Source organism: Saimiri boliviensis, chromosome 1, assembly GCF_048565385.1.
Source record: "Saimiri boliviensis isolate mSaiBol1 chromosome 1, mSaiBol1.pri, whole genome shotgun sequence".
In the NCBI taxonomy this organism is placed as follows: domain Eukaryota; kingdom Metazoa; phylum Chordata; class Mammalia; order Primates; family Cebidae; genus Saimiri; species Saimiri boliviensis.
The window spans coordinates 110,196,332-110,218,819 of NC_133449.1; the positions used below are offsets into that span (position 1 = coordinate 110,196,332).

The window sequence follows — 22,488 nt, forward strand, 5'->3', positions numbered from 1 at the left end:
GATTTTCATTCGAACACAATAGAAATAGTTTCTTGGAATAGTTTTCACTTTAATGGGTTAGTTAATGCAGGTATTCCTCAGATAAAATGAAAGTAATATTAGTCTTCATCCCTCATTCTTCAGTGCCTGGAGTGGAATAAACCTGTCTTTCCCCTGAGCATTAAGGGATCTGCAAAAGGTGCATGGAGCATTTTGAGTAAGAGCAAACATGCTAATTAAGAGCAGGGGAAAAACCATCAAATACACCAGACCTTGGGCACTGTGATTGAATCTAGCATGAAACTTGGATTCTCTGATACTTGCATTCTCTCTCATACCAAAAATGATATCTTTTTCATAATTAATTCATGGTTATGCTATGCTTTGCTATGCTGTACTATGTTATGCTGTGCTATGCTGTGTTACACTGAGGCTCACAGTATGGAATTTAGATCTATAGAGTGTAGTATTGGATATCTTTTTGATCAAATACTATACTCTTGTACAGCAGTGACCTTGACTGCTTCGCTTTTTGTTGTCTCTGATAAAGGTGTCATAACGTGGAAAAACTCCCTCCATATACTTTTTTCTCTTATATTGAACTTTCATAAAAATGTCTTAGAGTCTATGTTTTCTTGTTGTTTGAGGTAATTTTGTTAAGGTGACAAATGCAGAGTGTAGAAAATACACTGGGCTAGGTTTTAATTTTTAGCCTCCAGCTGAGAAACCTTGAGCAACTCATTTTATCTTTCAAAAACTCTATTCCTCATAAGGAAAATGGGAATAAGAATGCCTTGTTCTGAAATATATGTAATCAGATTTTCTTATTGCATTTATTTTCTAGAAATGCCTTAAAAATAATCCCAAACTGAAAACATAAAACTACAGACACTTACTCTGTCAGAGTTTCTGGAGGCAGGAAATCTGAAATCAAGGTGTGGGCAGGGTCATGCTTTCTTCAAAAACTCTAGAGGAGAATGCATTATTTGCCTCTGTTGGCTTCTGTTGGCTGTAGTCATTTCTTGGCTGTGGACACATCATGCCAGTCTCTGCCCCAGCAGACACATTGCCTCCTCCTCATCACCGTGTCAAATTACCCTCTGCCTCACTCTCAGGAGTGCACACACTATTGGATTTAGGGTAAACTGGTTAATTTCAGATGAACTTCTCATCTTAAAATTTTTAACTTAATTACATGTAAAGACCGTTTTCCAAGTAAGGAAACATTCACTGATTCCAAGGATTAGAATTTGGAATATTATTCAAACCATTACACTAATATTCTACCACCTACCATAATACAAATATAAACAGCATTAAAAAGCGAGAGGATGGAGATAGTAAGCATTACCTTTCAGGGTAGTTGCACTAAACACCATCTTCATATGATCTAAAATCATCCTTTATATAAACACTTTAAATTTTCAAAAAGTAAATTTAGCTTCTTTGAGAAAGGTTACAAGCTGCTTAAGTATCATAGGTCACTTGATGACTCCTGAGCTTTGTAAAGTGAATAACACAGCCTACTCTCTGTTCATTTTCACTCCAAAATGACAACCATGCTGATATTTATAGAACTCTATGGCTAGATGGTTATAGTGCTGAAATAACATGCAAAGTGATTTTCTGTGTTAAAAATATTCTAATTCATTCTACGTACAATTGTAAATTGTTGACTAAACATTTAGTTTGGTGTTGGTCTAGGAACTTCCAAAAGAATCCACAATGAGGTTGATTTTTTTCCCAAAGCCAAAATAGACCTTGCTCTTGTAACATTTTATGGCTAGATATACCATATTATTAAATATTAGAATATTTGGTAATGAGTCAACACTCCAAAAAATTGAGATTATTGACATCAGATGGCATGATAGAAAATCTAATGAGAAATGGAAAGCAGTCACAAATAAGCCAATGATCTAATTGGGTAGCTGACAATATCCAATTGCTTGTGGCAGATTTAGTGTGTTGGTACACTTTCAATTAATTATGTAGGAAGTTATAATGGTACTGAAAGAAACTGGCTTCACAAAGACTTAGTTTTTATTAATTCATTACAGTGTGACTGTTTCCAACAAGACTCAGTATTTAGAATAGAAAGATATAAATGAAGTGTGGATGCTATAATATTTGTTCATATTCCTAAATATTGGATACTGCTGTACATATATTCTTCTAATATGCTGAAAATTTCTGGATTTGGTATTTTTATCACTTTGTTCGGTTTTTATAAATTAACAACAGACACAACACAATGGTAAGAATTTAATTAAATCTCTTGTCCATACCTACTAAACACAGTGGCATTTTAAAAATTTGTTTTGACTTTCTTACCATTTTTATTTTATTTGATTTAACCAAGAAAATTTGAATTAAATTTATTTGATTTAACCAAGAAAATTTGAATTAAATCAAATGTCAGGAGACATTCCTCAACAAGGCACAATATCTGTTGATCTTCTATTCATCTATTTATTTTGCCATAAATATTTCCCTGGCAAATGCGTTCATTAACTCTGCTTCCTTTTTCTTCTTGTTTGCATCTAAAAGGACAACCAAAAGTCACAGCTCAATAATTTTAAATAAATAAGATCTAGACCAAAGTAGCATTTCTGTATCAGGGCATCAGATGAAGTACACTAAAATAAACAGAGAATTTGGATTTGCCTGCTTTATTTTATCTAAAAATTAGGCAATGTGGAAAGAACTTGAGATATTTAAATGCCAACAGTAATAATAATGGCCAGTCTTGTTTTATTAAAAATAGAGAAAGAATAGAGCATTTCTCTTTTTTATCTGCAGGATATATGTTGCAAACCCAGATTGGATGCTTGAAAACACAGATAATCTCATACCCTATATATACAGTGTGTGTTATGCTTTTTCAATCTGAACTAAAATGATTGCTAAGTTACTAAAGGGCAGGGACTATGTACAGTATGGATATGCTGGAAAGGGGATGACTTACGAACATTCTGGGTGGGACTGAGAGGAACAGGGCAAGATTTCACCGTGCTACTGAGAACAGTGCACAATTTATACTTTATCAATTGTGGCCAGGCATCGTTGCTGACGCCTGTAATCCCACCACTTTGGGAGGTGAAGCTGGCGCATCCCATCACGAGGAGCTAGAGACCAGCCTGACCAATATGGTGAAACCCCATCTCTACTAAAAATACAAAAATTAGCTGGACACGGTTGCGCGTGCCTGTAGTCCCAGCTACTTGGAAGGCTGAGGCAGGAGAATCGCTTCATCCTGGGAGACAGAGGTTGCAGTGAACCAAGATCGTTCTATTGCACTCCAGCCTGGGTGACAGAGCGAGTCTCTCTCTGTGTGTGTATATATATAACCATGGAAAATGAAACTGTGATAAAGGAAGATTACTGTAACTAAAAGGAATAAAAGAAAGGAAAGAGGAAAGGAAGGGAAGGAAGGCAGGAAGAGAGGGAGGAAGGGAACTTAAGATTGTGGATTAAGTTACACAAATAGAATTGAGGATTTATCCAGACAGGCACAGTCTCCCCGCCACTTTTCCCCCCTCCTTTTCCTTTAAATTCTGGGATACATATGAAGAACATGCAGGTTTATTACATAGGTATATATTTGCCATGGTGATTTGCTGCACCTATCAACTTGTCATCTAGGTTTTAAGCCCTAGATGCATTAGGTATTTGTCTTAATACTCTCCTTCCCCTTGCCTTCCAAAGCCAGGCCCCTCAAAAGGCCCTGGTGTATGATGTTCCCTTGCCTGTATCCATGTTTTCTCATTGCTCAGTGTCCACTTGTGATTGAGAACATGAGGTGTTTGGTTTTTTGTTCTTGTGTTAGTTTGCTGAGACTGATGGCTTCCAGATTCATCCATGTCCCTGCAAAGGACACAAACTCATTCTTTTTTATGGCTGCATAGTATTCCATGGAGTATATGTGTCACATCTTCTTTAAATAGACATTTTAATTTTTCATGGAGTGTATATGTGGGGTATGCAAGGTAGTTTTCATTCTGAGGCTCCCTTCTTTGCTTGTAAGTGGCTGACATCTCTGTGGGTGCCCACATGAACTCTTCTTTGTGTGTCCATGGAGAGAAACAGATATCACAAGCTCTTTAGTGTCTCTTCTTGTAAGAACACTATTCCTCTGGGATTAGAGCCCCACCATTATGACTTTATTTAACCTTAATTACTTCTGTAGAGACCCCATCTCCAAATGCAGGCACACTGAGGACTATAGCTTCAACATAGGAATTATTTATGTATATAGTCCATAAACAAATACTTCCTTGTTTACTATAGGAAAAATATAAGGATATTAATGTTGTATGACAGAATATCCTTTGATTTCCAACTCCAAATGTTTCAAGGTCTAAATATCAATAATCAAAGAAGAAAATTTTCCTAGGTGAACTATAGGAGATAATTGTTCAATCCGTGAGCCCCTGTTTGAATATAGGACCAATATATCCAATTTCACCTCAGTAAAATAGAATTCTGTTATGCAGCCATTTAACATGATGGTGTTGTCAATATCTTAGTAAAAGTTTGTTTTTTTTTCCCCTCTCTAAGCCCTTTCTATCTGAACCTAAGTGTCCTCAGTTTATTGCTCATGTTTCATGATATGGGGCATGCCCAGAGAAAGGCTTGGAAATCATCAGTATTTCTCTTAAATTTCCATACACAATCCCAGTATATATATGCTTTCCAATAGCCTGAAATTGAACTTTCCCTCTGATTTATTTTGAACCACATATAACCCCCTATGACAAATAACATGAAGGGAAATAAATTTAAGTCCACAAAATATGGCTTATGATTTCTTATTTATTCAGCAAATATTTGCTGGAAACTCATTATGCATCTGCAATTGGTTATTTGTTACTTGGAGGTTTCTGAGTTTATTTCTGTATCTCTAATGTCTATCTTATCTCTAGTACTCTATCATTTCTTTGTAATAATGCTTTGATAAAAATATAAAGATTTTTGTAAGATCATGTAACTCATTTATTTAGAGATATTGGGGACAATTTATGAAGGAAATTATTCAGAAAGAAGTGACATTTGCACGTTGATATAAAGCATGCATACAGCTTCACAATTCAAATAATGGCTAAAGAGAGGTAGCGAGATTATCAGGCAGAACAAAGAGCAAATATGAAAGCCCTGAGGAGGAAGATGTTTGATTCAGAAAAGGCCAGGGTGTCTAGAGCATACAGAGAAAGGAGAGCAGCAGCACATGAAGCTGGAGAACTAGTCAGGGGCTAAACCAGGCAGGACTTGAGGGAAGAAACCCAACTCTCTAATATGTAATCAAGTGCAGAAATTCTAAATGTATTTTCCTATTCTCAGTTTCCATCCCCCTCACTACACACATACACACACATACACACATATATGTAGATAGAGAGTTCCATATGTTTATTATCGAGAGTCTATATTGCCTTCCATTTCTATTTGATGTAATTTTTCCAGAATAATGTGTTTACTCAATTTTGTTTTTGTCTGGTAACAGAAATTGTTATAATATTAGACAGATGGATAGATAGGTGGTTAGGTATATAGACAGGTAGATAGATATTCATTGCTGCCTCATTTTCTAACTTTTAAAAATATTTCTCAGTTTTAATTAATCAGTTAGGTGTTCCATTCCTTAAAACAAACCATTCCAAACGGAAGTGGATTAAACAATGGTACCAATGTTATGAGAATCCCTGCTCTATGCCAAGTCCTCTGCTACAGACTGAGAATTGAACTGTGACTAAGGCAAGTCGGCCTTAAGGGCCTTATGTATTAGTAAAACAAAACATACATATTTTATTTAAAGGTATCTATTTTTCTAAAATTTTGCAAGAATAATGCATAGACATTATAAGGGATTAATTGTAAGATGACTGCCTTTTTGCATTGTCTCATAACATTCAGCAAAAATCTAACAAATTTCTTGAAAAACAAAATTGCAAAAACGAAGAATAAAAGTAAACATTTTTGTTCATGATCAATCTGTTGTCAGAATCTGAAAGTTCATGCATATTTACATAATCGTACTCTGCTGCCTGAAACTCAGCAGACCTATGTACTTGAAAAGAGTTCTTGTTCATTTGGTCTCTTCTTTGCTATTTATTTGGCACACATCTTGTGTTTCTTTGCCTGCCGAGGGAAAAGAAAACCTCAATTCTACTGCCACTTTAGGAATATTGCCAATGGGGGCATGCCTGGTGCTCTTAGTCCTCCTTAAGTCCCCATGAAGATCTTTCATACAACAGGCAGTCATAAACAACTGGATATGGAGAATAAAGCAAGCTTCTGAAAGTGGAGTTTTTCTTTTTTCGTGGTATAATATTCATCTGTAAAGCATTACAAAAGAATGAGGAAACAGGAAAATCCCTAACTGGGAGAAATGATGGCAACTATAAATACAGCTGCTTATTGGTATACACTGGGGATTGGTTCCTGTGGATACCAAAATCCATGGATGCACAAAGTCTCTGATATAAAATGGCATCATATTTATACATACCCTATGCACATCCTCCTGTATGCTTTCAATAATCTCTAGATTACTCATAATAACCAATGCGATGTAGATATTATATGTAGATATCTTTTATTATATTTTACTATATATCAATATATTTTATTGTATTTTTAACTTACATTATTTTTATTATTATACTGTTATTTTTAAGTATTTTATATCCACTATTGGTTCAAGCCACAGATGTGGAAGCCATGGACACAGAAAGCTGACTGTATTTGAATACACCTATTGAGAATATCAGAGTCAGATGATGACATGATAGGTTTCTATCTCAGTGTAACACAACTGTAGTAGATGGGACATCAGTTATCCAGTTGGATATTAGTCCATCCTAGGGAATTCCATTTGATACTGATCCACCCATTTCTTCAGTTGATCTTGTCAACATATCCTTCCACCTTTTGGAAACTGTTGTTTTACCCTCGACTTCAAGAAATGTCATTTTTTATTACTATACTTTAAGTTCTGAGGTACATGTGCATGCAGGATTGTTGCATAGGTATATCCAATTCCATGGTGGTTTGCTCCATACATCCCCCCATTATCTACATTAGGTATTTCTCCTAATGTTATCACTCCCCAATCCCCCCACCCCCTGCTATCCCTCCCCTGGCTCCCCCACCCCTCAACAGGCCCCAGTTGTGATTTTCGCCTTCCTGTGTCCATGTGTTCTCATTGTTCAACACCCACTTATGAATGAGAACATGCAGTGTTTGATTTTCTGTTCTTGTGTCAGTTTGCTGAGAATGATGATAATTTATTTTTTTAAAAAAAAATAATGTATGGAACTGGGTTCAGTGATCATTTCCTCTTTTTTCACATATTTTTTTACTTCTAGAAAAGTTTCTCTCTTTTCTCTAATATCTCATTATTAGGACATGTTCTTCTGTTTACTGTGCTCAAAAAGACAAATAAATGCAATAAGGGCAATAAGTGGGAGGGGAAGCCATAAGGGGAGAGAACAGGCTAAGATTCAGAGACAAGAAGATGATATACAATGAAAACATGAAAGACTGAAAAGAAGGTTGTTGAATAATGTAGTAGTAAAATTAAAACCAAATTTAAAGGTAGTGAACAGCCAACATACTATCACTTACATTACTGTTCTTTCCTTTTAGACTATTGGACAGCAAATAAAACAAAATAAAAGAGAAACTAAAGTAAAAAACAAAAGAAATTCTAGAAATCAACAGACAATTAAAAACCGTTTAATAAACACCACTGATCATCTTACCAATTGTCAAAAGTCAAAAGTCTTTTCCTTTTTTAAAAAAAATCAGAACAAGGTAGAGTGCCTACTATAACTTCTTGTACTCGAAATTATATTAGAAGTTATTACTGTACTAAGATTTTTTAATAAAATGAAAACAATAATGCTTGAAAAGGGAGGAATAAAATCCTTTATTTGTGGAGAATGTATGACTGTACAGAATACTCTCAATATGGTATATTTTTTCCATTCTGTTTTAGTAATTTGCTCTTTAAATCCTTATAATTTCATTTCTTGTGATTGCCTTAGGTTTATTTTTCTCTTCCTTTTATATGGCTGATGGTGAAAAATTAGGTTATTGATTTAAGATCTTTCTGCTTTTTTAATACAGACATTAAAAGCTATAGATTTCCCTCTAAGTACTGCTTTAGTTGCAACCCACATTTGATTCATAGTCTCTTTATTTATATTTGTTTCATAATAGTTTATCAAACCTACATTTTGCTTTCTTCTTTGATGTATTGGCTATTTAGAAAAGCATTATTTAATTTCTATGTGTTTGTGAGTTTCACAAATTTCTTCCTGTTATTGATTTCTAACTTCATTCCATTGTGGTCAGACAACCTACATTGAATTGGTTCTATCATTCTACCATTTATTGAAGTTTGTTTTATGATCTAGCATATAGTCTATGGTGCAGAATGTTCCAAGTTCACTTAAGAATATTTATTATACACTTGTTGAGTATTCTATAGTGTTAGGTATAGTTTGTACTGTTGTTCAAGTCTTCTACCATCTACCTTGATTTCTCCAAGTTGTTTTATTTATTATAGAAAGTGAGATATTAGACTATGCCACTATTACTTTTTAGTTTCTAGATATTTTATGCTCAAAAATAGATATTTTATGCTGAAAACTATAATGCGCATATTGTTTTATACAATTGCATTGTAAAACAGTTAAGACAAAAAGGAGAAAACCTATGCATTTATACTATCTTTTATAAGTAGATAATTATCATCACTGATACACTTTTTATTTTTAATGTGGATTTGAATTACCATCTGGGGTCATATGCTTTCAGTTTGAAGAAAACTTCCTTTAATATTTCTTGGTAAGCACGCCTGCTGGTGACAAATTCTTTATTTTTTGTACATCTGAGAATGTCTCTAGTTTATATACATATTTATTTTAAAAGATAGCTTTGCTGAATATGATTGTTGGTTGACAATTTTTTTCCTTGAGCACTTTGAACATGTTATCCCACGTCTGTCTGGCCTTCATTGTTTCTGTGAAATTTTTAGCTGTTACTTTTATTAGGATTCCCTTGCAAGTGATGAATCAATTTTCTCTTGTTTTCAGCAAGTTCTGCTTGGTTTTGGCTTTCAGTGTTTTCACTATGATGTGTCTATTTCTGAATATCTTTGTGTTTAAGATCTTGGAGTTCATTGAGCTTTCTGCATGTATAGATTATTTTAAAAATTCAGATTTTTAATTATATTTTTTCTGTTTCTCCTTCTCCTCTCCTAGTACACTCACTGCACATTTCTTGGTGCACTTAATGGTTTTATACTTTTATCTGAGGCTCTGCTGATATTTCTTTATTCTTTTTTCGCTCTATTCTTTAGTTTTCATATTCCTTACTATTGTAACTTTTTGTTCACTAATCATTTCTTTTGCCAATTCAAGTCTACAGTTCAGTCACTCTAGTTAATTTTTTATTGTCCCACTAATGAGCTTTTTCTTTTTGCCAGGTGTTTTCCCCCATGGGTCATATTTTCTTCTTTCTTTGCATGTCTCATAATCTTCTGTTGGAAAGTAGGCATTTTAGATAATATATTATAGCAAAACTGGGTACTATCTTCTGAAGGCTTATTTTATTCGTTATTGGTTTAATGACTGGCTGGGTTGTTTTAGTGAACTCTGTTTCCCTCCTCTGTAGTATTAAACCTATGATGTTTCACTTCAGGGAATCTCAGTCATGGGTATGTCCATAGTTGCCTTAGAATGACAGCTGTTTGGGCAGGACTCTACTTGGCTGCCTGTTCCCCTGCCCAGGTCTAGCCGTTGAGCTCCACTAATTACAAACAGCATTTCCATATTGTTTGTAAGACTGCCCTGGAACCTAAATTGCTCTACAGACCAATCCATTCAAATTTCATTTTCTTTGAAAGAGTAGTTTCCTAGGTCAGAGTTCCAAATTTATTCCGACCTAGGTGGGCTCCAGAGGCTCTCTCTTTCCAAGATTCCCTGCTTTCCACCCCCTGGACAAAATCCTGAGCTATTGCCTCTGGAACTAGTGTGAAGATTATAGCATGTTTCTCTGAGGCACATTTATACCTTAGGACAGGGCATATGATGCTGGGGGTAAAAATAGCCTCAAACCTTTTTGACTTGCCTCTCCCAACGTAGAGTGGGCTATGAAAGGAGCGATTGAGGCTCCATATTCTCAGTGGCACAGTGCCCAGGTAGAGCCTCTCTCCCATGAGTGGGGACGAGGAGGAAGAAAAGAGTCCCTAACTCTTGACCACATTTACTTAGAACTTAGCTTGAATAGTCGAATGAGAATGTCTGACATCTCACTTTTTCCCTAGAAAACAGTCCTCCAGCTGCTCGCTGCAGGGAGAGGGACCCCTGTAGGTTCTTGGCTAAACCAGTTTGGAGTGGGGTTTCTACCTCACTGAGCTAAGAGAAAGAAGAATGGGAGTAGGTTCTTGTTCACGCACCAGAGTCTTACCATTCTTACGAAGCTCTAGTCGATTTTTTTCTGAATACATGTTTCTTTATTTGCTGCTTACTTCCAGATCCATTTCCAGAATTTTTAAACGTTTTTCCATTTATAATTTTCACCAGTTTCACCGGAAAGCACATCTGTAGAGCTCCTTATGCTATCAGGCTGAAATGAAATTCTCTGATAAGACATGTTTTTATAAGTAAAAAGAAAGTATTAGAAGATTGCTTAAGCTAAAATCAATGTATAAGACAATTAAATTTTATATGCCAGCAGCAGTGAGTTGAAAATACATATTTAAAAAGGTAACTAATTTTGAACAGGTTTATTATTGCTATAAAGTATGTACAGCAGCAAAAATAAATCTAACAAAAAGTTGTGGACATTTTTGTAGCTAAAAATATTTTATTGACATATATTAAAGAATGTAAAGAAATCACTATCTTAATGTAGAAGACTGATCATAAAGACATAATTATTTCAAAATTGGTTAATATTTCAATATAACTTCTACTAACTTTTATAGGAATTTTTATAGAACTTGATCTGATTCTATATTTTTAGAGAATAGCAAATAAACAATAATAGCTAAGACATTCTTAAAGAAGAACACAGTATGAGAAAATACTGTAACCAATATCAAGATTTATGATAAAGTTTTCATACATAAGAAACAGGGTATTCATGTGGGGTTAGAGAACCAGATTATTAAAACAGAATAGAGATATCTTAAAAGAATGAGAATGTGTAAAAATTTCATTTGTGGGAAACTGAGCTCTGACGACTAGTAGGTATGTGATAAGTTACTCCATAATTAACATTGAGAAACTCAACTTTTAGTATAGAAAACAATCAAATTAATACAACCTAAAGTAATTTTATATAATTAAGAATGTTTAAAATAAGGCTTGAAAACACGAATTATAAGAGATTGATAAAATTAACTATATTACATTCAAATTTTCAATGAAATGAAAAGGCATCATGTTTGTTAAAGAAGAAACCTTAACTTTGTAGAAGATATATTTGCAACATTTAAGATTTAAAAATTTATTCCAAAGACAATAATTTGAGCTACGTGAAACTACTCAAATTCTATAGTTTTTGATGTGTACAATAATGGAAATTTCATTTAGCCGAATGAAATAACTGAAGTAAATTGAAAACAAATACAAATGCCAATACAAAAATAGAAAGAAAAAAAAAAAAAGATAAGTAGGTAAACAAGGAATTGATGCTGCCTGGAACTGACAGGTACAATTTAACAAGAATGACTCCTAGACTTCCTTTTCTCAGTCAACAGTTTTCTGAGTGTAGAAAGGAGAACAAGATAGGCAAATTCCAGGATTGGTAGAAAATATATATCTTAGTATGAGTTTAGTATTAGACCCACCAATGTTTTCTCAGTAATAAAGGAGATAGCTTTGTTCTACAGCAAGCAGTATGTCTGCTGCAGTTTCTAAATTATTACAATAGACTGTTATAAACGGAGAATATGAAAAGATTATTTCTCATATAAATAATGTCAACCACAAAGAGACAATTGCTTCATTTCACTTTTATTAATTGTGTCTTGAAGAACAAATCCTATTTTCTATTTCGAACTATCCTATATAAAACCATCCAGAAATGTTCCTTGTGCTAATTAACTGTACTCAAACTTGTCACATACTTTCTGAAAATACAACACAACTATATATTCTATATCTGTTTTGAGATATTGCTCCTTGCTTTTAGCTCCATCTAGTTATGACAATAAAGATTACCGGATCATTTGGTATATGACTGCTTAACCCCATTAGAAATCTCTTTTTCTAAGTATATTCAAATTACTACATAATGATATACAACCAGAAGGAATTCAGAAAACAATTGTTAATTCAGAGTCCTTTTTCTACTTGACTGCTTATTAGAAAAGCATTGAAAGTCCTGTTTATAACTTAAACAAAGCAAAATTAAATATACCTATACATCTATTTTGGGGAATGGCTATCAGTTTTTGGAAATCCTAGTATAGTGCTACATGGTACAGAAGTTTTATCAAACTTATATGAAGTCATTTGAATGAAATATCTCACTTAGTTGAGTATTTTGGAAACCAGTAGAACACTGATGATCAGAAATTCAATTGCAATGGTTTCAATTCATTACTTTAATATACAATGATTGATTAGGTAGCCCAGCATTCTGGGATCTATAATTTGCCAGTATTTGAAAAAACTTCACCCAAAAAATTAGCTTGCCTAAATAACACTATGCACAGTAACCAAAATGTGTTTATTTGCTTTTGGCTGTAAAATCAATAAGTATTAATCAGCATTTCTATTTTGAGTAATGTATGCCTTTCAGTAATCAATATGAGAAAGTAGATTAACAATTAATATATACAATGTGACTGCAGTTCCTGAGAGGAGGATGAATGACAACAAAAAATTTCAACTTGAGGGTGAAAGTTTGAGAACTGTGGAGCTTACATGGGACCAATCACTTCTCACTGACCAGTTTTACTTTGAACTGAAGTATGTTCTTAAGTATTGCTTAACTGTTGCTCCAGACAACCAGTACATATCTCCATATGATTAACTGACACGTGCAAAATGGAGCACATGCTTTTGTGACTTCTCATTTTGTTCTTATTATGTAACCACTACAGGTCTTCTCTACAGAATTTTAATATATGCAGTGTATCTCCTTGGGATAGTAAATAGGGCTTTTGCAGTATCTTAATGTGAATGTTCTAGACCATGAATGACTCTCTTTTTAGGTACCTGTGGAAATCAACAAAGTGCATCCTTGCAAAACTGTATTGTCATACACTCCATCTTTCAATACAGAGCTTCTCAAACATGTGTTTCAAACATGATGACATTCTATCCAATCAAATTTGCTTAACCCATTATCAGGCTAAATAAAGAAAATGAAGCTTATATATGGTTATATGGAGACCTGAGATAATATATGTCTTCTGAAGGTACACTTAAAGGTTATTTTTGTAAAAGAAATATTTTGCATTTTTAAGGTGATGATGGCAAAACTCCTTTGGTCCATCAGGGGATCCCATCAACCTGTTATGATTGTCCTGGTCCATGCTGATTGAAAAAGTGGAGAGAGTGGGGTTGGGGAGAAAGCTTGAGTGGGCCATTGAAGTTGGGATTGTCTTGAGGTTTGCAAAGGGTTCATGAACTAGAAAAACAAGTGATATTTGGGCAGTCATTTTGAAACAATGCAAATCCTTGAAATTTTTACTTTTTCCAGATAATTCCCTCAGCATTTTGGCAAAGCATAATGGATTCAACCGCCAGAAGCAAGAAGTCTACCTTTTACCAATCATAATCAGTGATAGTGGAAATCCTCCACTGAGCAGCACCAGCACCCTGACAATCCGGGTCTGCGGCTGTAGCAATGATGGTGTTGTCCAGTCTTGTAATGTTGAAGCTTATGTCCTTCCAATTGGACTCAGTATGGGCGCCTTAATTGCCATATTAGCATGCATCATTTTGCTGTTAGGTACGTATTTCCTTCATAGCTTAATGGTCCCCCTTTTTCTGGTTGATAAATGATTATAAATAAGGACAGAAATCTCCGACCTAGCCAGGCAGCAGCATTCTCTTGGGGAAGAGGAACTTCCTTTCTTTCTCTACGTTTTGAGATCACTAAGAAGTGAAGAGAAAAAGGGTTGTGATAGTAAATGTCCAATTGAAGAGGACTTTCAGTGCCTTTTTCAATTCTATCACCGGTAAATGGTGAACAATGCATAATAGTGGTGGCAGTGGGGGAAGGGCCTGTATGTCATTACACACCACCTACTACATAGGAAGAACTCCCAGTGTGAAGCATACCAGTTCACTGCAACAGCAGTCTCTCCTGTGCCCACAATAGTGTTTTATTATAGATTGGGTTGCTGAGTCCATCAGATCCCAAATTTGGTGATACAAAAAGAAAACAAATAAACAAACAAAAAGTAAGTTTTCTTCAAAATACCATTGTGTTTCTCTGATATTTTCCTTAATATAAGCATCAAATTGATATTTTCCTTGATGTAAACATCAAATTAAAACAAAGATTGCAAATTAAGTTTCTATAACATTTTAATTTAAAGAATCCAATTATAAAAATGAGGTTAAGAAATAGGAAAATAGAAAAGAGAGTCAGTCATGTCTTACCCTACCCTTGAATAACAAAACACCGTAAAGAAGGTGTCAGTTACTCTTCCTCGTTCCATCTGTCCTGCTCACCCAGTGCCTCGGATTTAAGCATCACTTTGCTGACGTATTTTACTCCATCAGCCCACATTTGGTTTGGCTGATCTAGCTAGTTGAGTATTTTTCCCTTTTCCATTTTCATATTTAGGTTTCTCTTCCCAGCTAGAGGCATTCCCATCCTCCCACAAGGCAAGTTGCCCATGCAAATTTGACATTCACTTCTATTTTTTGGTAAAATGACATAATTTAATTGGAGAGTGCCTTGAAATACTGTTAAAGCTCAAGATCCTAGTTCTCTCCTTTTTTAAATAGAAAGGTGCTTTGGAACCAAAAGATGTTAAAGGACTTGCTTGAGACACACATACATCAAGCTAGTCATAATTTCAGTGTGATATTCTATTTTGTGCCATTCACTCTAATGATCATAACAGTGTAAAATGCAACTTTCACCATGAATACACGCATATCAATTATGTTAACCGAGCTCTACTGTCATTTAATAAACGAATAATCTGAAACAGTATTTACTCAAAATTTAATGTTCATCCTTCAGAAAGATGCTAAGTAAATATTACTAAAGCTGTATGCGCTTACGACTTTGTAAAAATACCCCTCTCCTAACATACATAGTGCATTGCTTGTATCACATGCTTGTTTGGCTGACTGTTATTTAATATGTTTCCTACAGTCATCGTGGTGCTGTTTGTAACTCTACGGCGGCATAAAAATGAGCCGTTAATTATCAAAGATGACGAAGACGTTCGAGAAAACATCATTCGCTACGATGACGAAGGAGGAGGGGAGGAGGACACGGAGGCTTTTGACATTGCAACTTTACAAAATCCAGATGGAATTAATGGATTTTTACCCCGTAAGGATATTAAACCAGATTTGCAGTTTATGCCAAGGCAAGGGCTTGCTCCAGTTCCAAATGGTGTTGATGTCGATGAATTTATAAATGTAAGGCTGCATGAGGCAGATAATGATCCCACGGCCCCGCCATATGACTCCATTCAGATATATGGCTATGAAGGCCGAGGGTCAGTGGCTGGCTCCCTCAGCTCCTTGGAGTCCACCACATCAGACTCAGACCAGAATTTTGACTACCTCAGTGACTGGGGTCCCCGCTTTAAGAGACTGGGCGAACTCTACTCTGTTGGTGAAAGTGACAAAGAAACTTGACAGTGGATTATAAATAAATCACTGGAACTGAGCATTCTGTAATATTCTAGGGTCACTCCCCTTAGATACAACCAATGTGGCTGTTTGTTTTAGAGGCAATTTTAGCACCAGTCATCTATAAACTCAACCACATTTTACTGTTGAACCAAAAAAAAAAAAAGATAATAAAATAAAAAAGTATATATTAGGAGGTTATAAATCTTGTGGAGTGTGAATTAAGTATGTGGAGTTTCTAGAAGTCCTTGGATATTTGATATTTACCTGATCACCACAGACAAAGATTGGGATCCTGGCTAATCCTTAGAGAAATGGTTTAAATAGAGGAAAAAAATCAAAATTAAAAGGTGCTCTTAGAAAAAAAAAATATGGACCTGCAAGGAATCTGCTGCTGATAGATGTCTTCTGCAAGAATTTTTATGAATGCAAATGGTTTTTTTCCCCTTCACCCGTAAGGATTCGCCACAAATGATAAAGCAATACTTGGTCTGCTGTACATTATAACTTTTTGGAGTTTTGAGAGGCCTCCTAGATTATACGGTACGGTGACCACACATTGTACATAATTGTTGGCCCCACTCACCAGAGACTGAATAGCATCTTTAAATATTGTGTCGAGCCTTAAAATATTCACATGTTCGTAATCCATTCCAGGGTGGGGCTTACCAATTCAGTGGTGGGAGGAGAGAAATCCCCATTCAAACGTGCTTGTTTGCTAGAAGCAGGATTCCTCGTTCCCTCCGCTTCATCTTCTTCCACAAGGACACAAAAATAAACTGTATCACACAGTGGACTACATAAGACACAGATGGTTTTATTGCTAGCGCGTGAATTTATTTGTTTAATCCTCGAAATAAATATTTTATTGATGTCCATTAATGCTTTTATTTATTAAGGTTGGTAATCTATAGATTAAGGGGATATATGGAAAAAAAACTAAATTATATCCATTAATAATCCTTTAGATTGTTTTATATAAATATATATACAATGAATGTTTAATACATGTACATTTTAATGAGATGAGTATGGCAGGCAATATTATCAAAAGGAGAGCTAATAGTCTCTTTAGAGTAGAAAGTGTTATTGTAACTGGTCATGATGGCAGGAACAGCATTTTCCCAGAGAAACTTTTGGACTGTTTTCTATTTTGTTCATAATCCTAGTATTTGGTGTTTTTACTACAAGCACAAACATCCTAAAGTATATTGATTCTTGTGAATATTTAAACTCTAGACTTTTAGATACCTACATAATGCCCTGCCCAATAAACATGCTTCTAGTTTTCCCCACAGTTTTAGAGCAGGAACTGATTTGTACATAATTTCACTGCTTACGTTTTTAGCACTCCTCTCCCTGATCTTCATGGTGATGCACAGAATGTCTTAGACTCCAAAAAGGGACAGCACTAGGAGATGTGAGCATATTTAATTTGTAATGCAAACCTGCCATTTAGGAGTAGAAAATGTATGATAAAACTCAAGTATTACATGCAGATCATTTTAATTTTCTACTTTGCTTTAATGCAATATTGTTTATTTACTCCATGTATTGTATTCAGAGAAACTCCTGTATTGTTTCCTACTTTGTGAAATATATTTTTATAAATATCTTTGTTGTCATTAATTTTTTTTTCAGTCAGTTGAAGATCTATTAAGAGAACCATCAACTCTAACTAAAATTCTAGAATACTCAGCCAAATCATCCCAAGGGTCACTTTTGTTTGTAAGAGTCTTTGTTAAAAAGGAACAGAGAAGAGAAATGGCTTACCAGTGATCACACAGCAAGATACCAGCAGGGAAATAAAAGGAACATGGAACACCTAAAGGCTAGTCCAGCTGTATCATTTGGGTCCTTCTGGAAGCAGAGGCATTGGGCAGGGAAAACCTACAGACAAGTTTGCAGACCTAAAACTTGTAACAATAAAGGGATTGGGAGCAGGATTTGGCAAGAGAGTCTTAGACTGCAGTGCAGACCTGGCAAAGTCTCTGCCAGCCTGACAGGAGGTTCTAGAGTGAAAACTTATCCGTTAAAGCAGTCAGGCTGTGGTGCTCCATCATCTCAGTCATTGGTGTGGGGCTGCTAAGAGGAGAATGGTTTTTGACTCAAAAACTGAAGGCACCAACTTCTAGAGAGTACCTCCATTGTGACAGAAACAGTGTGTTTAAATGCTAGACTAAGAATTTATAATTATCCAGTGGCTTAATCAACTTTTTATTGAGTTTCTGTTGCTTAGAATAAGTCGTTTTTATGCTTACGACTATGGCTAGTGAACACTTTTTCTTGAGGTCAAAGGGATGATCCAACATGACTTTAAAACATACTAGGACTTGGCACAGTGTTTAAAACAAGTGCTTGCTGAATGTAAATTATTAGTGGTAGTTGCAGCAATAATCAGTAGAAATATTCCAACTATCTTACACATTGCAAAGCAAGGAGAGATTATTATTATGTATTATGCATCTCCTGCACATCAGGCTCATTTCTAGTGTACTTTGAAGTCAAGTTCCCAAAGATTACAGACACACAGATATATCTAACAGAAAAATTACAGTATTTTTTTAGAAATATAAAATCTATATCCTCAGATATTGGTATTCTTCCTACAGTGGTTTCTGTGAACAGGAGATAATGTCTGGTATACAGTTGCCCAGGTATTGTCTCAATGTTCCCTTTGCCTAGGAAAATAGAATGACAGCATGAATCTATTTGCTGACTTTCTTTGACACCACAATGTCTGCATTTTGTGTTTAAAAGCCTACTTCAGGTCTTGTTACATAAAATACAGTGAGTAGTACCTTGATCCTAATAAGGTTGACCTATACTTTTAAAGTGTCCTGAATCAAACTAAAAATCTCAAAAACTCTCTCTCTCTCTCTGTTTCTCTCTCTCTCTCTTTCTCTCTCTCTCTCTCTCTCTCTCTCTCTCTCTCACACACACACACACACACACACACACACACACACACACACACACTAGACTTAAGGTTTTACTTTAGCAATAGACTTGCCAGGACTTCCCCAGTCAAAAGAGATCAGTAAGGTTCCTAACATTTTCTAGGATTTAAGTATCCCACGCTCAACTTGTTAAATAACACATTTTATAAACTTTATCGACATTTTAAATCTCTGTGCATTGTGTTCTGTTCCATCAACGTTGACGTAGAAGAGACAAGAGTACTCTCTGCTAAGTGTAGAAGAATGAATAATTTGGAACCAAGTGAGATCAAGTTATTTCCCTATGCCTACTTCTCAATTCAAGGTGTCCACCTGGGGAACTGATGCATCCCTGGGCAATGGGACACAACACGAGATCAATTCAGCCTTTACTCTGTCTATGATTTAATCAAATCGTATTAGCAAAATGTCACTTAAACATCCATATACAAATATAAAGGATTATTAAGGGGGACATTTCTTACAATATTTTTATGAGTACAGTTATTATAAGTTTCTAAACTTTTATAATAGGATGATTAAAATATGCTACTATTAAATTCATGTGTTAACCTTACCAGACAGAATTATGACATCTAGGGTGTGAACTTTAAAGTGAAACTGTTTTGAAAAAAATGTGTAGTTAAGTCTATGTGTATACATAGGAGAAAAGAAAACTGAGATTGACTGATATCCCCAGTGAAGCAAGAATGCTTAGAAACAGACAAATGTGTCTTTGGGAGAGTTCGCTTAATCAGATGCTTAAAGTAAGACAAGTCTCTGTGTGAGACTTAGAAATCTCCTAAGAGCAGCCGGATTCCACACTGAGATTCAACAGAGTTCTGGGCTATGCTGTATTTTGGAAAAGGAAAAGCGGGTGCTGAGAGCTAAGTAGCCAATTACTCTTTATAGCCACATAAGGACTGAAGGCAAGTGGGCCCTTCCAACAAGTTGTATTATGCGATCACTGGCTTTGCAGGGAATCTCACGAATGTATAACCTTCTGATTGCCTTTTTGATTGAAAGTTCCATCTGAGATCAGGGCAGTGCAACCAGTAATAAGATTTCAAAAAAATCCCATCACTGGCACTGTCGGAAAGGCTGAGCATGACTGAAATCCTATCATTGTCAGTCAAAAAGATAAGGTAACAGCGGGCATCACTATAAAAGCTCTATAAATGCACAACTTAAGCATGAATGTCAACATTAAAAGGAATATTTTATATATATATATATATTCTTATACATATATTTGTAAATATTTCATGTATGTAAATATGCACACATATACACAATTAAGATACTGGGGATAATTTATAGTTTTAATTTTTCATCTCATAATCTCAGGCACTGCCAAAAAATTGCAATTGTGGCTTTCTGTTTTCATGAATCTAACCTTGAATTTTAAAGAAATTGAATTGAGGGTAAAGGGTTTTAAAAGCAGGTTTTTATTTGTGAACAACAGAACAATGGCTCGTAACACCTTGGATTAGAGTTAAATATGTCACATTGTGAGGCTGTACTTAGACTTTTTAAATGTCGTTGTATTTTTTGTGGAAAAAATAATTGTAGAATATAATTTGCAGGAAATACTTTTCAATTTTTTTTAATTTCAATACTGTTTTATTTGCTATACAAAGTTTATTTGTACTATTAGCCAAACAGTGTTGAATGTATTGTTTGCCTGTGTAATTACTGCTTCTTATGATAATTGTAGAAGACTATGTCTTCATGATCTATCATTTAAAAATACATTTATTATCATTGTATTTTTAATCAACACAAATTTATGCAATACATGGTATACTGTTGATATTAAAGATATTCTAGTCCTAGTATTTTGAGCACAGATCTAGTGCTATGAAGAGCATAAAATTTAAAAATTTCATGAGTTGATGGACTATTTGAGGAACAAGAATTTTGTCTGCCACATTTATTGAGTATCGATCAGTACAGAAATTAAGCTACATGGTTGATATGGAAAGATTAAATATGGTAGCATTCTCAAACTTATTTTCTTTATTTATAAATGTGCTTAATCAATCTCATAAGAACTAATAGTTGAAACTTTCTTTTTTTTGGCCTATGGATAAATAGTATTTGAGCCTGGGCTTAAGTTTGGTTGGTCTGACACTTAAACCCCTTAACTTTCAACTAAACAATTCTCTGTGTAATGATAATATGAGGCTTTTGATGATAAGAAATAGAAACTAAGTCATATATAGTGCTATGGAAGTACTGAGGAGGACGTAAGGGACTCCATATGGGAAGACTCAAGAAGAATTCACGGTGAAATTTTCCAAAAGATGGAAACTCAAGAATTGATGCAACAGAAATCACAGCTTTTCCAAATACTGAAAGGGAAAATTATAAAAAGCACCAATGGCACATTTTGAACATTGGAAAGATCCAAAAATTAGGCGTTCATAGGACACTCTAGGTTTGCTAAATTGTGGAGTGTTTTAAGAATAGGAAAAATAAGGTTCAGAAACGTTATAAGAAATTTTCAGGATTAAATTACACATAAAATATGTGAGAGAAACAGAAATTAAATGCTGATATTGGGGTCGTATCCTGAGTTATAATGTTATAAGTGTTTTTGTATGCATTTTCCTTCCTTTATGTATGGAAGTTTCATCTAGGTCTCAAGGTTAGTAGGCATTTTCTGGAGAAAATGGTGCTTTTGGGTACTACTCCCCCAACTTGAGTTACTTGCCACCATCTAATTCACGTCTTGAATGAAAGTATTATTTCTTGCAAGTACCTCTACTAATAGATAATAGATATTTCTATTATTATCCACAGATTACAGAAGAGGGTTGCTAGGAGGAATGTCACAGGATGCTGTCTGAAGAGAAAGACTGTGGAAAACCATGGCTTCAATGAACTCAGAGGTCAGGACCAGAAAAGAAAATGAGAGGTCACTAAAGCCAAATGTTAATTTCTTGGGATTTCTTCTGTACATGCAAAGAACTCCAGACCATCCTATGATTCCTCATAAATAAGAAAAATATTTTAGCAATTATTGTCTAAGATGGAACATGACAATTTAGGAGTCACTGGGACCAACCCCCCCTTTGCAATGTTGCTCTGCTTTGACTACAAATATGTCTAATGGTTTTCTAATTTTTCTTTAATTCAACTTCTGAAGTTTGAGAGCTGTGTCATCTTTGTCAAGTCTGATTGTTGAGTATGTGGATGGATGTTTCTGGCATAATGTTAGAGCTATAAATAATGGTATTTCAAATAAACTTTAAAAAAGACCTTTCAATACAAAAATTTTTTTCTATAAATTACATACTAGGTACTATGCTAGTAATAGAAAAAGGATATGCCCAATATACTTCTCTTGCCTTTCAAGACATGGAGTTAAATTGGATAAATGATAGAAGCAAATAAGTGATAAAACATTTGATTTGGCTATCCTGTGGAAGAACTAAGCAGACAGTGTTTTGAAAGCACGGAGAATGAATATTTATCTAAGTCTAACAAGGATAGGTATCTTATTTGAGGCTGTGTTAGAATGAGTCTTGGAGGGAAGAAAATTTTACACAGAGAGTATCAAAAAGTAAGGCCAGGCTGAGGTCCTGACACCTGAAAATAAAGGGTGATATGAGGGGATCTCTCAATGGGTTTCATTACCATGTTTCTCAATGTATGAAATTCTCCAAGTTACGAAACAATCAGTATCTTTATTTATTTAAGAAGTATGTACCAAAGAG

At 34.8% G+C, this 22,488-nt stretch overlaps 1 protein-coding gene across 5 annotated transcripts in view; it reads left to right on the top strand.

The window, feature by feature from the left end:
• The window catches only part of CDH8 (cadherin 8), a 391,036-nt gene extending 368,991 nt beyond the window's left edge, over positions 1 to 22,045 (top strand). For 2 of the 5 annotated variants that reach the window (XM_074402120.1, XM_003936250.3), the window contains 2 exons: positions 13,705 to 13,956; positions 15,340 to 17,458. In XM_074402120.1, the coding sequence (XP_074258221.1) occupies positions 13,705 to 13,956; positions 15,340 to 15,833 (746 nt within the window). In that variant the 3' untranslated portion in view covers positions 15,834 to 17,458. Of the gene's footprint in view, positions 1 to 13,704; positions 13,957 to 15,339; positions 17,472 to 21,571 lie in introns of those variants that run through there. The other 3 variants (XM_074402125.1, XM_010346729.3, XM_074402130.1) reach the window with 3 other exon arrangements.
• Positions 22,046 to 22,488: the final 443 nt, after the last annotated feature.